Source organism: Peromyscus californicus, unplaced genomic scaffold, assembly GCF_007827085.1.
Source record: "Peromyscus californicus insignis strain IS unplaced genomic scaffold, ASM782708v3 Scaffold_20__1_contigs__length_68692818, whole genome shotgun sequence".
Classification (NCBI taxonomy): domain Eukaryota; kingdom Metazoa; phylum Chordata; class Mammalia; order Rodentia; family Cricetidae; genus Peromyscus; species Peromyscus californicus.
In genome coordinates, this window is record NW_026294503.1 from 68,342,908 (window position 1) to 68,361,758 (window position 18,851).

The 18,851-nt window shown below is 45.5% G+C and overlaps 1 protein-coding gene across 2 annotated transcripts in view; it reads left to right on the forward strand.

The window, feature by feature from the left end:
- Nckap1l (NCK associated protein 1 like) overlaps window positions 1-17,217 on the forward strand; it is a 46,840-nt gene extending 29,623 nt beyond the window's left edge. The window contains exons 21-31 of one of the 2 annotated variants that reach the window (XM_052749191.1): window positions 587-805; window positions 2,159-2,289; window positions 5,438-5,535; window positions 5,647-5,740; window positions 5,920-6,002; window positions 6,228-6,308; window positions 8,851-8,944; window positions 9,974-10,090; window positions 10,875-10,984; window positions 12,687-12,776; window positions 16,829-17,217. In XM_052749191.1, the coding sequence (XP_052605151.1) occupies window positions 587-805; window positions 2,159-2,289; window positions 5,438-5,535; window positions 5,647-5,740; window positions 5,920-6,002; window positions 6,228-6,308; window positions 8,851-8,944; window positions 9,974-10,090; window positions 10,875-10,984; window positions 12,687-12,776; window positions 16,829-16,960 (1,249 nt within the window). In that variant the 3' untranslated portion in view covers window positions 16,961-17,217. Of the gene's footprint in view, window positions 1-586; window positions 806-2,158; window positions 2,290-5,437; window positions 5,536-5,646; window positions 5,741-5,919; window positions 6,005-6,227; window positions 6,309-8,850; window positions 8,945-9,973; window positions 10,091-10,874; window positions 10,985-12,686; window positions 12,777-16,828 lie in introns of those variants that run through there. The other variant, XM_052749192.1, reaches the window with a different exon arrangement.
- Window positions 17,218-18,851: the final 1,634 nt, after the last annotated feature.

Consider the following 18,851-nt stretch of genomic DNA (forward strand, 5'->3'; position numbering starts at 1 on the left):
GCAGAAGACATTTATTCTGTCTAGAGTATGCAGGCTACGGCACTCTATACAGTCCAGCATCCATGACCACCAGGGACTGCACTGTGTTTCCAAGGATTTTTAAGGATGATTTTCCATTATTGTTGGCATTTGGGAGCTCAGATCTTTACCAGCTGACCTAATTTCTCCAGAGAAAGAAATGGTTAGGAGTCAAATGACAATGGACCCGAGTCCCGCCACTAGCCAGCTGTGTGGTCTTCAGCAAGTGATTTGCTTACCCAGTTTTATTATCTGCAAAGTGGGGGTAATAGTGCCTACCTTACTGGGTTAACTTGGAGTTTAAATGAGACAACATATGCAACACCATAAACACAGGGCTGTTAATGTGGCTGTCGATTTATTTATTTGTTTGTTTGTTTATTGTTTTTTTGAGACAAGGTTTCTCTGTGTAGCTTTGCGCCTTTCCTGGAACTCACTCTGTAGCCCAGGCTGGCCTCGAACTCACAGAGATCTGCCTGCTTCTGCCTCCCGAGTGCTGAGATTAAAGGTGTGCGCCACCACTGCCCGGCCTAATATATTTATAATTATTAAGGCTTTTGTCACTTAGAGCCATCGTGACTTTGGCTGGCTACAATGCCACAACGCAGGAAATCCTTAGGCCTTCTGAGCTGTTGGCAGGAGTCAAAGCATACATCAGTTTCATTCAGTCATTGGCACAGTTCTTGGGTGCAGATGCTTCCAGAGTTGTCCGCAGTGCCCTCCTGCAGCAGACACAGCCATTGGACTCCTGTGGCGAGCAGACTGTCACCACTCTCTACACAAACTGGTCAGTGTTCCTTTTCATTGTCTCACGTCTAGTACTCTTTCTTTATATCGTAAAACCCACAACTAAGCATTTTAACCTCCAGCTGCTCACTGGACCTGCAAAGGAGGTTTTTTTCTGCTTGTAGATGAGAGCAATAATATACAGGGTAGACTTAGACCTTCTTCTGTTCTAGCCTTCACATCTACCCTGTGGCTCGTTGACCTTATTCCTCTTAATGTCCTATCCTTAACTTTCCTTTTCTGGATTCTTGCTATTTCTGTTGAAAAGGATTCTACCACTCTTTCTTTCATCCTTATTTCTCTTTTTGCTTTAGCTTCTCGCTCCGAGAACCATGCTGTCTACCATATCTCCTGCACAGTCTCCTTGTTGTTAACCAAAGCTGTGTCAAGTCCAGTAGATATAGGGAAAGGCCCGTTTCCCAAACCAGAGAAAGCACCATTTTCTTTGACATGTTTAGGGGACCAAGAGGCAGATTTCTCCCTCTCCAAGCCACTAGGTGGTGCTTTAAATCTACTATCAGCATAGGGGGATACTGGGAAGGGTACAGCCTGGTGAGGTGGATGGATTTCACCAGCTAGGCTAGGACTTTGAGCATTTACAGCAATTTGCCTTTCACAGAGACAGCTACTTTTTAGTACCTATTGAATGCTGCCCCATTAAATTATTTTTAATGTAAATTTTCAGTTTTAAAATTTTGACAACTAGTTGTAATTAACTGGGGAAAAAAAACGAGTGGAAGCTGAATTTGGCTCACTGGTGTTTAGCCCATGCTACTGTAAAATACAGACTTAGAACTGGTGTCTGGGTGAGTGATGCAGCTGGTGGGCCCTCTTCTTCAGACACTGCTAGAGACAGCTTCTCTGACTTGTCCAGTGGTTAGGAGGGAAGATTTGGAGACTGGGTGATGGGTGCTCCTGTCAGCCAGAGGTTTGATTTGAGAGTGACTTCTGGGATCCTGGGTCCTTGGTCTAGCTCTTCCCTGGAGAAGGTACAGCTTAAGTGTATTTCAGAGGAACCTAGTTCATTTTTAAAAAATGCCAGTGTGAGCCTGTCTATCTTATCTGACAGAGGGTAAGGGCAAGGAGAGTACAGTTGTTGGAAGAGTGTGGGGCTGAGGGCTGGGAGTGCATGACTGTGTTTACGGCATGGTGGAATACCTGTGAATTGGAGCCCAAGTGGAATCACGTTCCTGCTTCTGATGCAACAGCTTTAGAGTGTTAAATAGATTACTGTATTGCCTTCTTTCAGTCTTTCTTCTCCATCCCAGCTCCTAAGCAGACTTTCTTCCTGACTCCAGTGTGATGGTGGCAGAAATGACTGGATGCTAACCTGAGCTCCCCCCACGCCCTGTAGGTACCTAGAAAGCCTACTCAGACAGGCGAGCAGTGGAGCCATCGTCCTCTCTCCAGCCATGCAGGCCTTCATCAGCCTTCCCCGAGATGGGGAGCAGAACTTCAGTGCTGAGGAGTTCTCGGACATCTCTGGTGAGCCCAGCACCCTGGTCTCCTTGCCACAGAGCTGAACTTCCCTCTTCAGTACCTTGGCTGAAATCCTCCTGCTTTTCTAGAAGCCCATTCAGCACTCTTCTTAGTGTTGCTGCTGGACTCTGCTTAACTTTAGGAACACAGAAAAAGAGATTCTAAAGCAGGCTGGGGATTGAGGAGTGACTTGGGAGATGAAGGTGAAGAGAGAAAAGGAGAGAGGTTTAGGAGCTAGGCAGGCTCACTAGTCATCGAAGGGTTCATTCTTCCAGGGTGGTTAGTACTTACTTTCCTTTTCCACACAGAATGCAGGTGACAGATTCATGTGGGGACAGATTAAGTGGTGATCTGATGTCTTGGCATCTTCTTCCTTGGAGATGATGTTCCGATCCTTGGCCAATGCTGATGAGATGATGCAAGACATTATTATGGACCAAGTTCTAAGTGCTCACACATAAAATTCAATTCACACGATAGCCTTGAGGCAGCTCCTATTGCTATTCCCATTTTTCAGATGAACACACTGGAGACACTGAGAAGTTAGGAGGCGCTAAGTTCACATATCCATAAATGGTGGGACTGGGATTTCAACTCAGACAGTCAAACTCCAGAATAGTGTGGCACTGCTTTCCTGCTTCCCAGTGTACAACAGTATTTTGTTGATTGATTGATTGATTGATGTGGGGTGTGTGTGTGTGTGTGTGTGTGTGTGTGTGTGTGTGTGTATACAGATAAGGAAGTTACAGTGAATTGGAAAGCCACCCCCCCTTTTGGTTTTTCAAGACAGGGGTTCTCTGTGTATCCCTGACTGTCCTAGAACAAGCTCAGTAGACCAAGTTGACCTCAAACTCACAGAGATTCACCTGCCTCTGCCTCCCAAGTGCTGGGATTAAATGATTGTGCCACCACCACCTGGCACCATTCCCTTTTTAAAGAGGGCTTGAAGCCATATAATTCCGTCTTAACATTTATATTATGAACTGAGTTCTTATGAAGGATCCTATTTCATCCCCTTTTCTCTCACTTCCATGTAAATGATGGATTGTGCATGAGACCTAAGGTAGGTAGAGGTGTTCCATGACCCACACTTTTTCATTCTTTTCTGGGGATGCCAAGGAAGCAAAAATGCACGTCTATATTTTCCAGCTGTGTCTGTTTATCATTCCCTACATTCTATCTGTAAACAATCGATACTTTGCCTACTGGAGGTTTTAGATGCCCCCTTTCATCAGCTCTACCCACAAGCTGTAGGCAGCCTGTAAAACCTGCTTTAGGTCTTGCTGACAACTGACAAGCAGCGGGAGGCAGTGCATATTCACCCTTCTGCCACCCCCACCCCAATTTCTCTAGGTTGCCATGGTGACGGGGCAATGCTACTTCAAAAATAGATAGGAAGAAAAGGATGCCATAGGGTTACTAACTGGGGATAGAGATGACTGGAGTAGGGGTTTTTGCAGATCCATCCAGTAGACCAGCCTGCTGCCTCTTTATTAGTTCCAGAGAAGGCAATTTTGACCCTCTTCCCCTTAGGCAACAGTGTTAGCATTCTAAGGTGGCTAGTTAATTATAAAATCCTTTTACCTTTCTCAGCTTAGTCCTGTGATTGCAAATTGATGACTCTACAGATGTCTAGTATTTACTTTGGACCAGGCATTGTATTAGCTGCAGTGACCAAGGCTGTTTCCTCTGTAGCTGATGGAGGTAGATGGCATCATCTGGTCCTACCTTCAAAGACTGTAGCCAGGAATCCCAGTTTCCCTTCTTTTCTGAATTCTGATTAATGATGTTGAATATGTCTTCCCTATGCTGCTCTCTTGTTACTTCTGGTCTTTTGTGGTTTCCCCTGCTGAAATGGCCAATAGCCAAAGATCACAGCCAGAGCATTTTCCAACTGAGCTTGCCACTAAGATTTCCAACCTGGGATTCCCTCAGGCAAGTTTGATTTAACTTAGAAAGGGCAAAAGCAGGCTGGGTGGGGAGTGTGAGTGGTAAGGCCTTAGGGGCAAGACTAGATTTTGAAGAATAAAGAATTTAAAGCAAAAAGAACTAAGACTCTGGGGAATGTGTGTTGATTATGAAAAAAGAAAAGGCAGCTCAAGGGGAAACTGGGCCAATGAGATATTAAATACTGGAAGTCGATGGAAGACTGAGAAATGAGATCCCAGATGCACAAACATGGTCTCTTCAGGGACAAAGTAAGGGCAGAAGGGCTTTGCACTGGGTTTCTGGACATGCCCCCATGTGATTAAGTGACCTTGGCCAACCACCTAATCTCCTTGCCTGTAAAGTCATGGTGGAGTGATTTTGCCCCATGCCTCATGGGGCTTTTGGTAACTACCACTTAAGATACCCTTGTTTGTCTGTATCTAGTTTCCTATAGTGTTTATCATTGTAGTTTTTTTTTTTTTTTTTTTTTGGTTTTTCGAGACAGGGTTTCTCTGTGTAGCTTTGCGCCTTTCCTGGAACTCACTTGGTAGCCCAGGCTGGCCTCGAACTCACAGAGATCCGCCTGGCTCTGCCTCCGAGTGCTGGGATTAAAGGCGTGCGCCACCACCGCCCAGCTTTCATTGTAGTTTTTAATGCTCATTCTGAGGAATTCATGATGTTACAGAGGAGCAAAGAGGCTCTGAGGGGGTTTAGTGACTTTTTTGAGGCCTTATGTCTATTAAAGCAAGTTAAACTAGTATAACAATAGCAAAAGCCAGAAAAAGGGACTGGGAAGTGCAGGGTCATATAAGAGGTAAATAGAGGCCTGGAAAGATGGCTTAGCAGTTAAGAGCACCAGCTGCTCTTCTAGAGGACTGGAGCTTGAGTTTCAATAGCTACATGGGCTTCTCACAAAAGTCTGTAGCTATGGCTCCAGGGGATCTGATGGGTATTGCATGCTCATGGTATACATACATTCAGGTGCATACACATAAATTTTGTTTTTTAAAAAGAAGTAAGTAGGTATCATCATTTGAGGTGAGTCATGCTATAGTTACCAGTGGTGGGAGAAGAAATTGTCTCATGGGCAGCCAGACCTGCCACCTGTGTGTATAGGACTGCAGACTTTTTTTTCTTCTCAGCTGCCCACATTCTTTCCTTCCTGGACAACATTTATATATTCAAAGACTTGTGTTTCACTGGGAACTTTGAAACTCTATTCCAGAGATGCGAGCCTTGGCTGAAATTCTTGGCCCCTATGGCATGAAGTTCCTGAGTGAAAACCTAATGTGGCATGTAACCTCTCAGATTGTGGAGCTGAAGGTACTGTGGAAATGGCCTGGGAAAAGGTCTTGCCTGTGAGTGGGAGCTAGAAGATAGAGCATCGATCTCTTCTTTACCTACTGTATGCCTCTGCTCTCTGTTCAACTGCAGAAGCTGGTGGTGGAAAACATGGATATACTGGTTCAGATCAGATCCAACTTCAGCAAGCCAGACTTAATGGCATCTCTGCTGCCCCAGCTGATGGGTAAACACTTTCCTAAAGAAGCTATGAGGGAAGCATTGTGAATGACGGGGCTTTGAGGAGCTGGGGCTTTGAGGAGCTGGGGCTTTGAGGAGCTGGGGCTTTGAGGAGCTGGGTCTGAAGAAGCAAAAACCATCACCATTCTCCTTGTTCTCCCCTCTAACAACCTGCTTTCTCTTCAGGGGCTGAAAATGTGCTGAAACGAATGACCATCATTGGGGTGATTCTCAATTTTAGGGCCATGGCCCAAGAGGGACTTCAGGAGGTGAGTAGGGAAGGCTGTTGCAGAACTCTAAGCTGTGGGTGGTATTTGCATGAAACATAAGCATGGAAAGGAGGCAGCTGAGCTTGGCAGAGGTCCTTTAAACTGATGAGCTTAGGAGACCTCCAGGCCTAGGTAATGGGAGCTGGAAAGCTGGCTTCTTAAGTCAAGGCCCCTTTCTGTCCATTTCTACCTGGTTTTGGACTCACTCATCTTCTCTTTCTCCAGGTTTTTTCTTCCCACTGCCCCTTTCTCATGGGCCCTATTGAGTGCCTGAAGGAGTTTGTCACTCCAGATACAGACATCAAGGTAAGGGTGCAACTTGGGGTTCAGTTGGGTGACTTGCTGAGGGCAAAGACTGTCTGTGGGGAGCTAGGGCTCTGAGAATTCTACAGGAACAAGAGTTGGGACTTGAGTGGGGAAACAGGTCACACAGACCTTGGGAGACAGAAAGGGAGAGGGCAGAGCTGGGGAGCCAGATGGGGTACAGAGGAAAGCGGGAGCCCTGAGAGAATTGGGGAAACATTCCGGGGTGGGGGAGACAGGTGAGATCAGGGGTAGTATCTGTAGGTTTTCACTTGAAATGAACAATATGCAAATTACATGCCAAGTTCCTTGCAAGCAGGTCCCCTCCTTAGTCAGGAGAACTTTTTGTAAGATTTGTTCCTTCCTTCCCCACCCATCCTACCTACCTTAGAGTTTCCCCACCACAGCCTTTTATCCCTCTCAGTTCTTAAGCTTTCTGTCCCCCATCATCTATCTCCAGTACCCATGGGCATAGGAGAGGGAGATTAGGAAAGAGGAAGAGAGAGTAAGAGAGAGAAAGGGGGGGGGGTGGAGAAAAGCTTCTGCAGGCAAATGGAGTTAACTGTCCACTCCCTCCGCTTTTGGAATTAGCTTGTCTTTTGAATCCTCTAGTACAAACAAATGTGCTATTCAGGAAATACAGCCAAAGCCTGGGGACAAGTTCCTTCTGGTACAAGGAGCTGACTATTTCTCTTATGACTGATTCCTTTAAAGGAAAGAGGTCTGAAGTAGTGAGCAGGAAGAATTGAAGTAGGATGTTAAGAAGAACTTCTTTACTTGGAAATCAAAATAGTTGTGAAGTTTCCTTCTTTTTATGCCTCAAATCACCTGGGAGTCAGGTGATGGGTGATGCTTGGCTGGGCTGGCCACCCCTGTTAGGTGGTTTTGATTTCATGCATAGCCTGGGTTTCTGACAGTTGCTGATGTTGAGGCTGAGTGCTCCATCCTGTCAGGAGCTTGTCTAGATCATATTATCTGGACAGTTTGATCTTTAGGCTTAGCTTTCCTGGAAAAATAGGCGGGTGGATAGAGGAAGGGGATGACCTTGAGGAAGGTCAAGGGAAAATGAGACTTGTCAACTATCCCTTTCTTCCTTTAGCACCACAGGTCATTTACTATGTCCCTGATCTGCTTGGCCTTGTGGCCACAGGCAGGTGGGTCTAAGGGATTTAAATAAAGGACTAAGCAGAATGTGGCTTCTGTATTGGTATTGTACACAAGGTGTGCTGCTATAACATCTGTGGGGCCTTTGCAAAAAGGTGTGCTTAAACGAAAACAAAACAAACCTTCAAAAGAGGTCTAAGTATTTGGGATTGGAGTCAGGATTTGTGTTACATCCTGAGAACCCAATTCTAAGTACAACAAGGGATCTGGGTATCAATGAGTCAATCTTTATTGAATGATTTGTATATGCTCAGCCTTATGTGAAACACTAGGAAGATGAAGAAAAGTGCAAAGATCTGGTTACAGTAAAGGAAGAGGTGGAAAAACATAATTCTGTTAGTCACTAGGGTTGATACTTTACCTATATGGTCTGATATAAGTATCATTGTCCCATTTGTACAGATGAGAATCCTGGGGCTCAAAGAGGTTAAAACCTTTAGACACAGTGACTAAGTGATGGTGGTAAGATTTGAGCTGAGATCTGTGCCACTCCCAAAATGCCCTCTCCCTTTACTACACCATAGGATTTTCAAAACTTAGAATCTGTTTGAGGAGAAGCCACATGGTTTTGTTTATCCTCTTAAAAGTCAGTTAATACCAAGTGCTGTGTATGGTCAATGCTTGGTTCATGGGACAACAAAGGAAGAAGAATGGGTTTGGACTGAATCAGGGAGGCCTACGAGACTTGAATTGAGCTTGAGGGATTCATATGACTTAGATGTAAACAGAGAAGAGGAAATGATGTTCAAGAGTGAAGGAACTGACCAAAGCATGAAAGAAAGGAAGTGGTAATTAGAGACAAGTGACTAAATAACCTTAGCTGCATTATTTAAATGAAGCATTTGGGAAAATAAAGTTGAATGCCAAAGTGTGTGTGTATATTCACGTGGGCTTGTGCATTTGTGCATGCGGGTATGTGTACATGTGCTTATGGAAGCCAGAAATTGACCAGGTGTTCTCAATTTTTCTCCATCTTACTTTTTGAGACAGGGTCTTTCAGTGAACTGGGAGCTCATTGATTTGGTTAGGCTGACTGACCAATGAAATCCAGGATCTGCTGGTTTCTTTGCTCTAGACCCAGAGCTAGGATTATAAATATACACCACTATGCACAGTTTTTTTCTTATGAGGGTGCTAGGATTCAAACTCAGACCCTTATGCTTGTGCAATAAGCACTTTATTGGGAGCCATCTCCACGGCTCCTTAAAGCATTTTCCTCTACTGCAGGCTATGGAAAGCTATGAAAAGTCTATCTAGAAAAATAATAGTACTCCATAAGTTAAAATGCTGTGACCTAGGCATCCTGGCTGCTGAGAGCTTCCACTAAACACCTCCCCTATGCCAGAATTCCTCTCCAGAATGTTGTTTTGTTTTCTGTCAGGTCACCCTGAGTGTCTTTGAGCTGGCATCTGCTGCAGGGGTGAGCTGTGACATTGATCCAGCCCTGGTAGCTGCCATTGCCAATCTGAAAGCTGGTAAGATGGAAGAATGGGCAAGGAAGGGCTTGTGCCCTGCTTTAGGGCAGGGGGAACACCAATATTAAAAATTATTTAGCCAGGTGGTGGTGGCGCACGCCTTTAATCCCAGCACTTGGGAGGCAGAGCCAGGCGGATCTCTGTGAGTTCGAGGCCAACCTGGACTACCAAGTGAGTTCCAGGAAAGGCGCAAAGCTACACAGAGAAACCCTGTCTCGAAAAACCAAAAAAAAATTATTTATTTGGGGGTGTGAATTCAGAGAAAACCAAAAAAAAAAATATTTATTTGGGGGTATGAATTCAGAGGATATAAACTGGGAGGCAAGACAAAATATATCCTCCAGAAGATGCTCACAGAGGTTATTTAGGTTTGTTGATGAAACAGAAGAAGGTAGTTCTGAGTGAGCATCTCTTGTTCAGCAAAGGCTCAGGGAACTTATGGTGTGGTTGGAGAAATAAGATTCTCACAAATGAATCAATGAGAGAACAGCCCTAGATAGCAGATGGTTTCACACTAAGTTGTGTGGATAACATCCAAGTTCCCCACAGTGATCCTGTGCTTCTTCCAGTCCTTCCCCAGGACCACTCTTACATATTCCATTACACATTTCTCTGATTGGCCCATTTGTTGTTATATATACCTAGAAGAGAATTGACCCCAGGGATTTGGTACTAAGTTCTTCAGATTTGCCAGATTCACCCATTTTCTTCTCTCTTGGTCAGTGAGAATTTTTTCTCTCCTTCCTGCTCCGTCTCTTAAGCTAACAGGTATCCTAGGATGTATGTCAGCAGAGCCCTTGAGGGTTTTGCTCTGCCATGGGCAGGGGTGAGACTCTAGGACTTGGGCCTCACTATAACTGGGTACTAGTCCTGTCTCCTTCAGTCATTTCTAACTTGCCTACAATACATGCTAAAGCATGTCAGAGACATTTTCTCATGTGATCATGATTCTGTGAAGTAGGACCCTTGCAGGAGATAATTCCAGTTTGTTGACCTTACTTTTCCTCATGTCCTGTTCTTTCCCCCCAGATAACTCATCTCCTGAAGAAGAGTACAAGGTGGCATGCCTACTCTTGATCTTTCTTGCTGTTTCCCTCCCACTCCTTGCCACTGACCCTTCTTCCTTCTATAGCATTGAGAAAGATGGTAAGTAAGGTGTGGGTTTGAAGGACCGGATGCTATTCAGATCCCAGGGAAGGGAAGTGGAATAAAGACAAGTTACCTGGAACATACAGACTGCTTTTTGGGGGGAGAGGTTGAGACAGGGTTTTCTTGTGTAGCCCTGGCTGTCCTGGAACTAACTTAGTAGACCAGAATGGCCTAGAACTCAGAGAGATCCATCTGCCTCTGCCTCTAGAATGCTGGGATTAAAGTGTGTGCCACCACTCCTGCCAACATACAGACTTCTTTAAAGGCGTAACTTTCTGTTTCAAAAAAGCAGTTGAGAATGATTTGTGCATAAAATTCTATCCCAATAAAATACCATAGGAACATCCTTTTTCTAGTCCCCAAATATCATCTAGTTATTTTGGTGTCAGTTAGGTTGGTCTAGGATGAAGAGGGAGAGAGAGAGGGGAGAGGGGAGAGGGAAGAGGGGAGAGGGGAGAGGAGGAAGAGGGGAGAGGGGGAGGGGGGAGGGGGGAGGGGGGAGAGGGGAGAAGAGGGAGGGGGAGGGGGAGGGGAGAGGGGGAGAGGGGAGAGAGGGGAGGGGGGGAGGGGGAGAGGGGAGAGAGGGGAGGGGGGAGGGGGAGAGGGGAGAGAGGGGAGGGGGGGAGGGGGAGAGGGGAGAGAGGGGAGGGGGGGAGGGGGAGAGGAGGGGAGAGAGAGAGAGAGAGAGAGGAGAGAGAGAGAAATTGACTCTTAGTTAGGGCCAGCCTGGGCTGCTCACTTTGCTATTCTCTTTGTGTCCCCTTTTCCCATGCTAACCTAGGCTACAACAACAACATCCACTGTTTGACCAAAGCCATCATACAGGTGTCTGCTGCCCTCTTCACTCTGTACAACAAGAACATTGAAACCCACCTCAAGGAGTTTCTGGTGGTGAGTGGGTCTAGACCATGAAGAGTGGAAGTAGTTTGACTTCAGCTCTTAGATAGTTGCTACCACAAGGTCTTTGGAGTCTAGCTTCCCACATCATTCATGCAGGAAGAGTGGAGGCTGCTTTGTGAAAGGCAGGAACTTTTCTAACTTTCCTGACAGCTGGGACTTCAGCTTCTGTCCAGATACTTGGGGAGATCACTGGACAATGAGAAAATCTGTGAAGTCCTGTGACCTTTGGACAGACAAACTTTTGAGGCTTCAGTTTTCTCATTTATAAACTAAAGAGATTAAACTGATCCGTGATTCATCACATTGGTGCACGTCAGAATATCCTAAGGAGCTGGTTAAAATAGACTCCTGATCTCTACCCCAGACCTCCTGAATTAGAATACAGGGTGAGCCCAGCCTTGTGTTTCTAATTTGGTCTCCAAAAGATCAGAGATACATTAAAGTCATAGTGATGCTGAGTTTCATGCTGTCTAAGGGCCTTTCCTACTCTGTACTGTCACTTACCAGTTTCCAAGCTTGGTTTTAAATCATGAAGCAGTAGTGTTCCCAACAAGTGGTCTTGGTCTTAGGATTTTACTTTGAGGACCCTGGATTGGGTTTCCATGGACTGGAGTTTATAACCAGGCAGTAGATTCTGTGTAGGTGAAGTCCATTTTGTTTGAAAATTTGTTGAAAATGCTTTTAGCCTAAGTTTGACTCCCTGTAAATATCACCATTGATCTTAGTTTTGCCTCTGGAAAAATGTAGAATAAGTAATATCCTTCCATAGTTGTAAAGACCCTGGAGTCTTCTACTCTGGATCCCCATGGAGGATTCCTGTTCATACACTCTGACTCATGGTCAATTACCCTCACCCTGCCCGAGCATTCTCAGCAATGGGAAACCTCTTCCTTTGTGAAGCATGGTCCTGAGTTAAGAATTAGGCCTCATTTTTCTCCTACCAGAAAGAAACAGCAGATCACATTATTATTATTATTATTACTATTTTAGGAAATATACCCTTATTCTGAGAAGTGCACACCAGGGACAGTAGTCTGGTTAGAGGGTTTCTGTTTAAACAGGGACAACCAACTAGACAGAATGGGCTCTAACCATCTTCAATACAAAGAGGATTCCCATCAGATCTTAGAGAAAAGGGATTCCACTTCCTTGTTCCCCTTTGCCCTGTTTGTTTGCAAGTTCAGGTTACCTGGGCCTGGGCTGTCACACTTCTACCTACCTCCTTGATCTTCTGGAGGCCTGGCAGTGGAGATGACAGCTCCTTGGGAGTTGATAGGGGAGAATATTAAGAGCACTGTGTTTGAGGTCCATCCTGGCTTTGGGGTACAGAGTCAGCTGTAAACAGTCTGATGACGGAAATATCTAGAGACTGCCAAGGAAAAGATTAATCTCTTGGTGTGCAGCATCACCAGCCTTTGTTCGAGGTTATTCCCTGCCCCCTGTGCCCTCTTTCCTGGCATTTGATGAGCTCCTTCTGTCTGCACTGGCAGGCTGAGCCATTGGGATTCATTTTAGTTTGCAGGCAGTGTGTGTCTCTCAAATGTAGGGACCTGACACTTTCCCACCATGAGCCTTCAGGAACAGCCTAGCACTTCTTAATGCTCCCCCTTGATCTTTTAAGTTCCTGTAGCCTGAGGCTGTCCTATTCTGACCTCCATAAAAATCTGTTTCTTTACAAATGCTTCCTCTGCAGGTGGCTTCTGTCAGCCTCTTGCAGCTGGGCCAGGAGACTGACAAGCTCAAAACCAGAAACCGTGAATCCATTTCTCTGCTCATGCGATTGGTATGTATCTGTTTAAGTTGGTCTAGGAATGGAGAGGAGGGCCAGCAGGAGATTCCTTTTTAGGGTCTTTGGGTCCCTGCCATGTCATCAACCAAAAGCATTAACTAAGAATTTAAGTCTGCCCGGATCCTCTGGATCTGTCCTCACATTTTGGTGAACATTCTAGACTTGTGATCCCAAAGCAGAGCATTCAAAGGACTTCTAGGCAGAATGGGACCTCTCTGGCCCCTGGCTCATAGGTCCCTTGTCTTGCAGTGTTCCTGAGTCTGACTTGGAGAAGGGCATCAATGCCCTTTTTGGGTGGCTATTCAGTATGCTTTTGGTTTTCTGTGATAGCTTCCTACCAGTGTATTTCTTGTCTTCAAGGTGCTATGAAGAGAATACTGGATAGTATAGAGGGAATTAAAGAGGTTTGGTTATGGGGCTCCCAGGAAGGAAATAATTTTGGTTATAAGGCAGGGAGCTTGGTAAGGCCATGAATCAAGCAGTTCATGCTATCTCTTCTCCCTGATTCTCAAGCTGTGTGCTTGCCTCTAATCTGACAGAAAGCTGACTTTTTAAAGTGCGTTCCTTATGACCTTGTTTCCCTCTCAGCATATTTACTCACTTTTCTCATCTGATAGTCTGATTCTCTAAGTTGGGCAGGTAGGGCTTCTGGGTCTGTCTAGAGGCCCTCCCCTAAGCCTCCTCTTACCACCTGTAACCTTCCCATTACCCTCCTCTGGCCTAGTGGGAAAGGATGTACCCCACCTCATAGCACACACTCAAGATATCTATGGTATTAGAGTTCTCCAGCTTACCTACAGAACTCCTTCCCCAAGACCTGGGGAGGACAGTAGATGTGCCTCTGCTACCTAAGGATATATGACAGCAGCTGAGATGTGCAGGTAGAGGAGTTTCTCTGTGTGTACAAAACTCCTCAAATGAGGTGAGAAAAGAAGAGGGACTGAACTAAAAACCGAGTTTCTCCTTTGTTTTATTAGGATACAGAACTCTGAGGAGTCTAAGAATTAAAAAATATTTTTACATTTATTTGTGTGTGTGTATATACATGTGGTGCATGTGTGGTCAGAGGACAACTTGCAGGAGTTAGTTCTCTTCTACCATGTGAGTCCTGGGGATCAAACTCAGGTCTTCAGGCTTGGCAGCAAGTGCCTTTATTAGCTGAGTTAGCTCTCTGGCCCAAGTCTATGTATTCTTAATTCAAGCCTAGACTTCAATGGAATTACAAAGGTATGTTTTGAAAGTGTGACATAATAAGTTTATTAAGGGAGAGGTCCTCATGTGTCCCAGGCTGGCCTTGAACTCCATATACAACCAAGGATGACCTTGACCTTCTGGTTCTCCTGCCTCTACCTCTGGAGTGCTATTATTAAAGGCATATGTCAGCATACCCAGTTTATTTCTTATTTTTTTAGTTATGTGGTATGTGGGCTTAGAAATGTAGGGACCCACCCATTCAGGCTCTCTTCTTTAAAGACTCAGGCCCTGAATGCCATCTATGTCTCAGTTTCTCCAGCTAGAAAAAGGCCTACCCGTCTTTTATTATGATGGAGGAAAGAATGGGTTTGAGGTGTGTATGTGCATGTAGGATGAGTGAGGGATCCAGGGAGGAGAATGTAGATGAGGGCAGTGGGAGGCAGATGCTAGAGGAAGCACAGCATTTAGAGCCTGCTTGCTTGCTTCCTTCCTCCCTCCCTCCTTTCCTTCCTTTCTTCCTTCCTTTCCTCCTTCCCTCCCTCCCTTCTTTCCTTTCCTCCTTCCTTCCCTTCCTTGCTGCTTTTCTTTCTGTCTCTCTCTCTATGCATGCCAGCACAGCGTTTGGAGCCCACTCTTTCTTTCCTTCCCCCGTTTCTGAGACAGACTTTTACTGTGTTGCTCAGTCTGACCTCCAAATCAAAATGCCCCTGCCTTAACCTCTGAGTGCCAGGATTTCAGATGTATGTCTTCATGCCCAGCAATAACATGATTCTTTGTCTATAACAGTGGATAATGATCCTCACGGTGGCATGGTTAGAATCAGGAGATATTTGAGGAAGTGCATTGTAGACATTAAGTGCTCAATAAATTGAGCTCCCTGTGCCTGGTGCTAACTTTAGTTTCTGGATGACTTAAGTATGCCTCTGTTTCCTCTGGGAGGTGGGAGGTGACTGTGTTGTGAATTGCCTTTTAGCCCCACTTCCTCTGCTGTGATCCCCACCTCCATGCCTGCCCCCAAAGATGGGGAGGTTCTTGTCCCTTGTAGCTTCCAAGGAAGAAGAGTAGGAGCAGAGCCAGGACCAGGCACATTTTACTGAGGTGAAGATTGGAGGGACTAGCTACTGAAAAGCAATTTAAATGCAAATGTTTCCACAGAGAAATTGGAGATGACTGGAGGGAAGGTGCTGTGTTCTGAGTTAAAAGGCTATCTGTGTAATCCCTCAATCTGGCCAGCACTTCTCTCCCTGAGGCCTTTCTGTTCTTACTGTTCAGCCTGAGCACTGTCCACCCTAGAGTTGACAGCCTGTTCTTGGCATGGGTGTCCTGGGGGAAGGAGATGGCACTCTCAGGATCAAGAACTCTGATGTCAGTCACATTGGATCCTGGCCATTATCTGAGACTTAAACGTTGATGTGGAAGACCAGAATGAAATTCAAGATATACGGGCTGATTTGGGACTAGAACCCAAGTCTCTGTCTCTAGGGCTGTTTCCAGTGCCATAGACCCCTGCTATTCTCCTTGCAGAGAATAGGAAGTTATGGGCCAGTGGCTCCTTGAAGCTATCACTCATTTCTCTGCACGTGCTCCCACCTGCTGGCTGAGGGCTGGAAATCTCACCAAGCAAAGATCTCTCTGTTACTCTTGGGACTTAAGAGTGAATTTGTTTGTTTATGTATTTATTTAGAAACAAGGTTTTGCTGTGTAGCCCTGGCTATCCTGATACTCAATATGTAGTCCAGGCTGTCCTCAATCTCATGGCACTCCTGCCTCAGTTTTGAGTGTTGGGACTGCAGGATGAGTCACCACTTCTGACTGGGGCTGTGGTTTTGACAGCAGATTTTCTTTCTTCCAGGCTGTGTTGCTGTTCTTTTGAGGCCGTTGTGTGTACTGTGTGTGTGTGTTTGAGAATAAAAAAATCTTACCAATGTAAAACTTGAAGGGACTTTGGAGAGAGAGAGTAACATGTGAGGGCAGACATGGTAGATTCTTTCTCCTTAGTGGATCTGTAGACCTTTCACCAAACATATTGGGGAAGGCCCACTGTGTGGATTGCCAGAGCACGTGGGAATCCTCTCTGGAGCATTAGTTTAGGCTCATGATTTCTTGAGAGAAGATGATTCTAAGGAAATACATCCTGCTCCCACCCACATGGAAACTCAGTCCAACCCTGGGTTGTGCTGCTGTTTTGGGAATATGGCCTCTCTGCCCATTCTCACATCCTTACTTCCATCCTTAGCTTTATCTAGGCTTCAAGTCTATCTTCTGTTTAGCTATGGGGACTGCTGGGATTGCCACAGCATGAAAGCTTCTAATTAAACTAATTAATCATGCCTGGTCCTTTATGTAGCATCCTTACTGCTTCCCAGGTGCTGTGCTGGGAAAGGGAGAAAGCTGAGGCTCAGTATAAGAGGATCTGTGTGGTTTTAGGACCCCCTTCCTTGGTCTTCTTGGTGATTCTTTTCCTGGCTATAAAGCTTTGAGATGAATAAGCGCTGCCATCCCTCTTTACTTATGCCTCTGCTTCCCATGTGTGATTTAGTATTCAGGACAGGAGAGAGGGGGCTGTCCTGACCCTAGGAAAACGGTTTGTTTTTCTTTTCCCTTGCCTTCTGTTTCTGTACCCTTCACATTAGCTCTGATAGAGAGGATGGGCCATTGAAATGGAGCTCAGAACACAGTGCCTTTGGGAGCCAAATCAAGGGAAGGAGTAGAGGGAAGAGTGAGTCAGAACTTATTCACATTGAACTCTGGGTGTCAGAACTCAGAGCTACAAAGGGCCTGGGACCTGTATGATGAAAAACAGTGTCACAGGTGCCTTCTGGGAGATCTCACCTCTTGGCTGTCTGTTTCAGGTGGTGGAGGAGTCACCCTTCTTGACTCTGGACATGCTGGAGTCCTGTTTCCCTTACGTCCTGCTACGCAATGCCTATCGGGAGGTTTCTCGGGCCTTCTACCTGAACCGTCTGCCAGCCAGTACCCACTGAAGGGCCTTTTGGAGGTGCCAAGAGCCACACCACAGTAAAAGCTGTAGCCATTTTTTCAAAAGGGGAGAAGAGTGGGAGGGTACCCAGGGAGAGACAGGGTCAGGCCCTACAGCTGATGACAGGGATATGGAAGAGTGTCTAGGACTGAGGAATCATGGAAAAGTGGAATAGGTTGGGGCCATGGCAGACAGTTTATGGACAAGGGTGTGGAACCACATGTATGAATTTTTAACAATAAAAAAAGCCAGTGACCTATAGCCATATTGTATATCTTCTGGTGACTTCAGCTTGAGCTCCGACAGGCATGGGTCTCTCCGACCTTCATCACTATTCTAGGATAATGCTGGCGGGCAGAGATGATCAATCATCATATTAAAGCATAATGAGCTTATAATCCTCCCTCTGGAGCTGCTATTGTCTCCTGCACATTCATTAGGACGATTATCTCCTCTCTTCCTTTTCCAAATGTGTTCAGCAAATGTCCAGCCTGCTCCTACTGCTGCAGAGCAGCACAGAGACCTGCTTCTCCTTGAAGGGCTCTTCCTCCACCTCTGCTTGACTGCCTTCCCCACTGGGGCAGGGAGAGAGTGCCCTCCAGAGGTTTCATGGCCAGCTTACTCTCCTACCTACTGTCACCCCACCTGCTTTTCCTTGTGTGTCTCCACAACCCAGAACAGAGGTAGACAATCCAGATCAATCCTAGGTCACCTGACAGTCAAGTGAACCAGATTCCTGTGGGTTTTCCCTCCTAGACCATTTGGGGGTACTCTTCCTCCTAATGGGTGGGACTAACTTAGCCCTAAATCCCCTAGTCAGCCTGAGTACAGCTGTTGCTCCAGGCAGGGACTTCTCTTGTAGATCTGAAATTTCACAGACCTCATTAGGTTGGAGGGCCCAAGAGTAGGGATAATTGAGGGAGTATAAGCTGTTTCAACTTAGCCCTTTTCTGCACCAATTAGAATTTCAAGTGTCACAGAGCCTGGGGCATTTAAGATAGCATCTAACTAGGTTGAGTAACTCCATGGCAGAAAGCACTAGCCCCATCCTTCACTCACACACTCATTGCCAGGGAGGGCTGGAGTGACAGATCATATGTGTCACAGGTCCAGAATAGTTGGAATGGGAAAATATAATTAGCCAGTTGATTAGTTAGGGTCATGTCCATACTTCCACCATGAAAAGGAAGCAATTGTTGTTGGCTTTCAGCAAAACCATCCGGCTTTCATTAAACCAATTTGATAGCTGTTTTGGGATTGTGTATGGATGTTTGCTTTTTATTTCTTCAGACCTGGGGTTAGTCAATATTTCCTTCGTTTAACACCCATAATCAACAAACATTTTTTTTAGTAACAACTGTCTGCTCTTTAGGGATAGATGCAATGGAGATTCTAGGTTCAGGCCTTAGCTGATGATGGTTCTTCCTTTTTATGAAAAAGACATTATGTGCAAAGCGGGGGATTCAGTGTCAGACCTGCTGATACTATAAGAACAGCTGATGAAGACACATCTTTCTTTTGAGACAGGGTCTTGCTATGTAGTTCAGGCTAGCCTTAAATTCATGATCCTCCTACATTAGCCTCATAAGTGCTGGGGTTCCAGGCATATACCATTTACACCCTGCTGACCCTACACCCCTGTATCTCCAGTTGGTTCTTCTGTTTGAGGAGGTATACAGACCCCTTCTCCATCTGCATAGAGACTCATTTACAAAGAATCTCCCGGAGGATTGCTAGAGAGGTAGGCAATGGAGGTAGACATAATGTCCCTTTGTTAATTAAAAAAAAAATCAAGATACTTGATGTACATTTACTTGTAAGAAATAATACAGAAAGGTCCTGCCTATCCTTATACAGTTTCACCCAATGGTAACACCTCACAGTTCTTTAGTTCT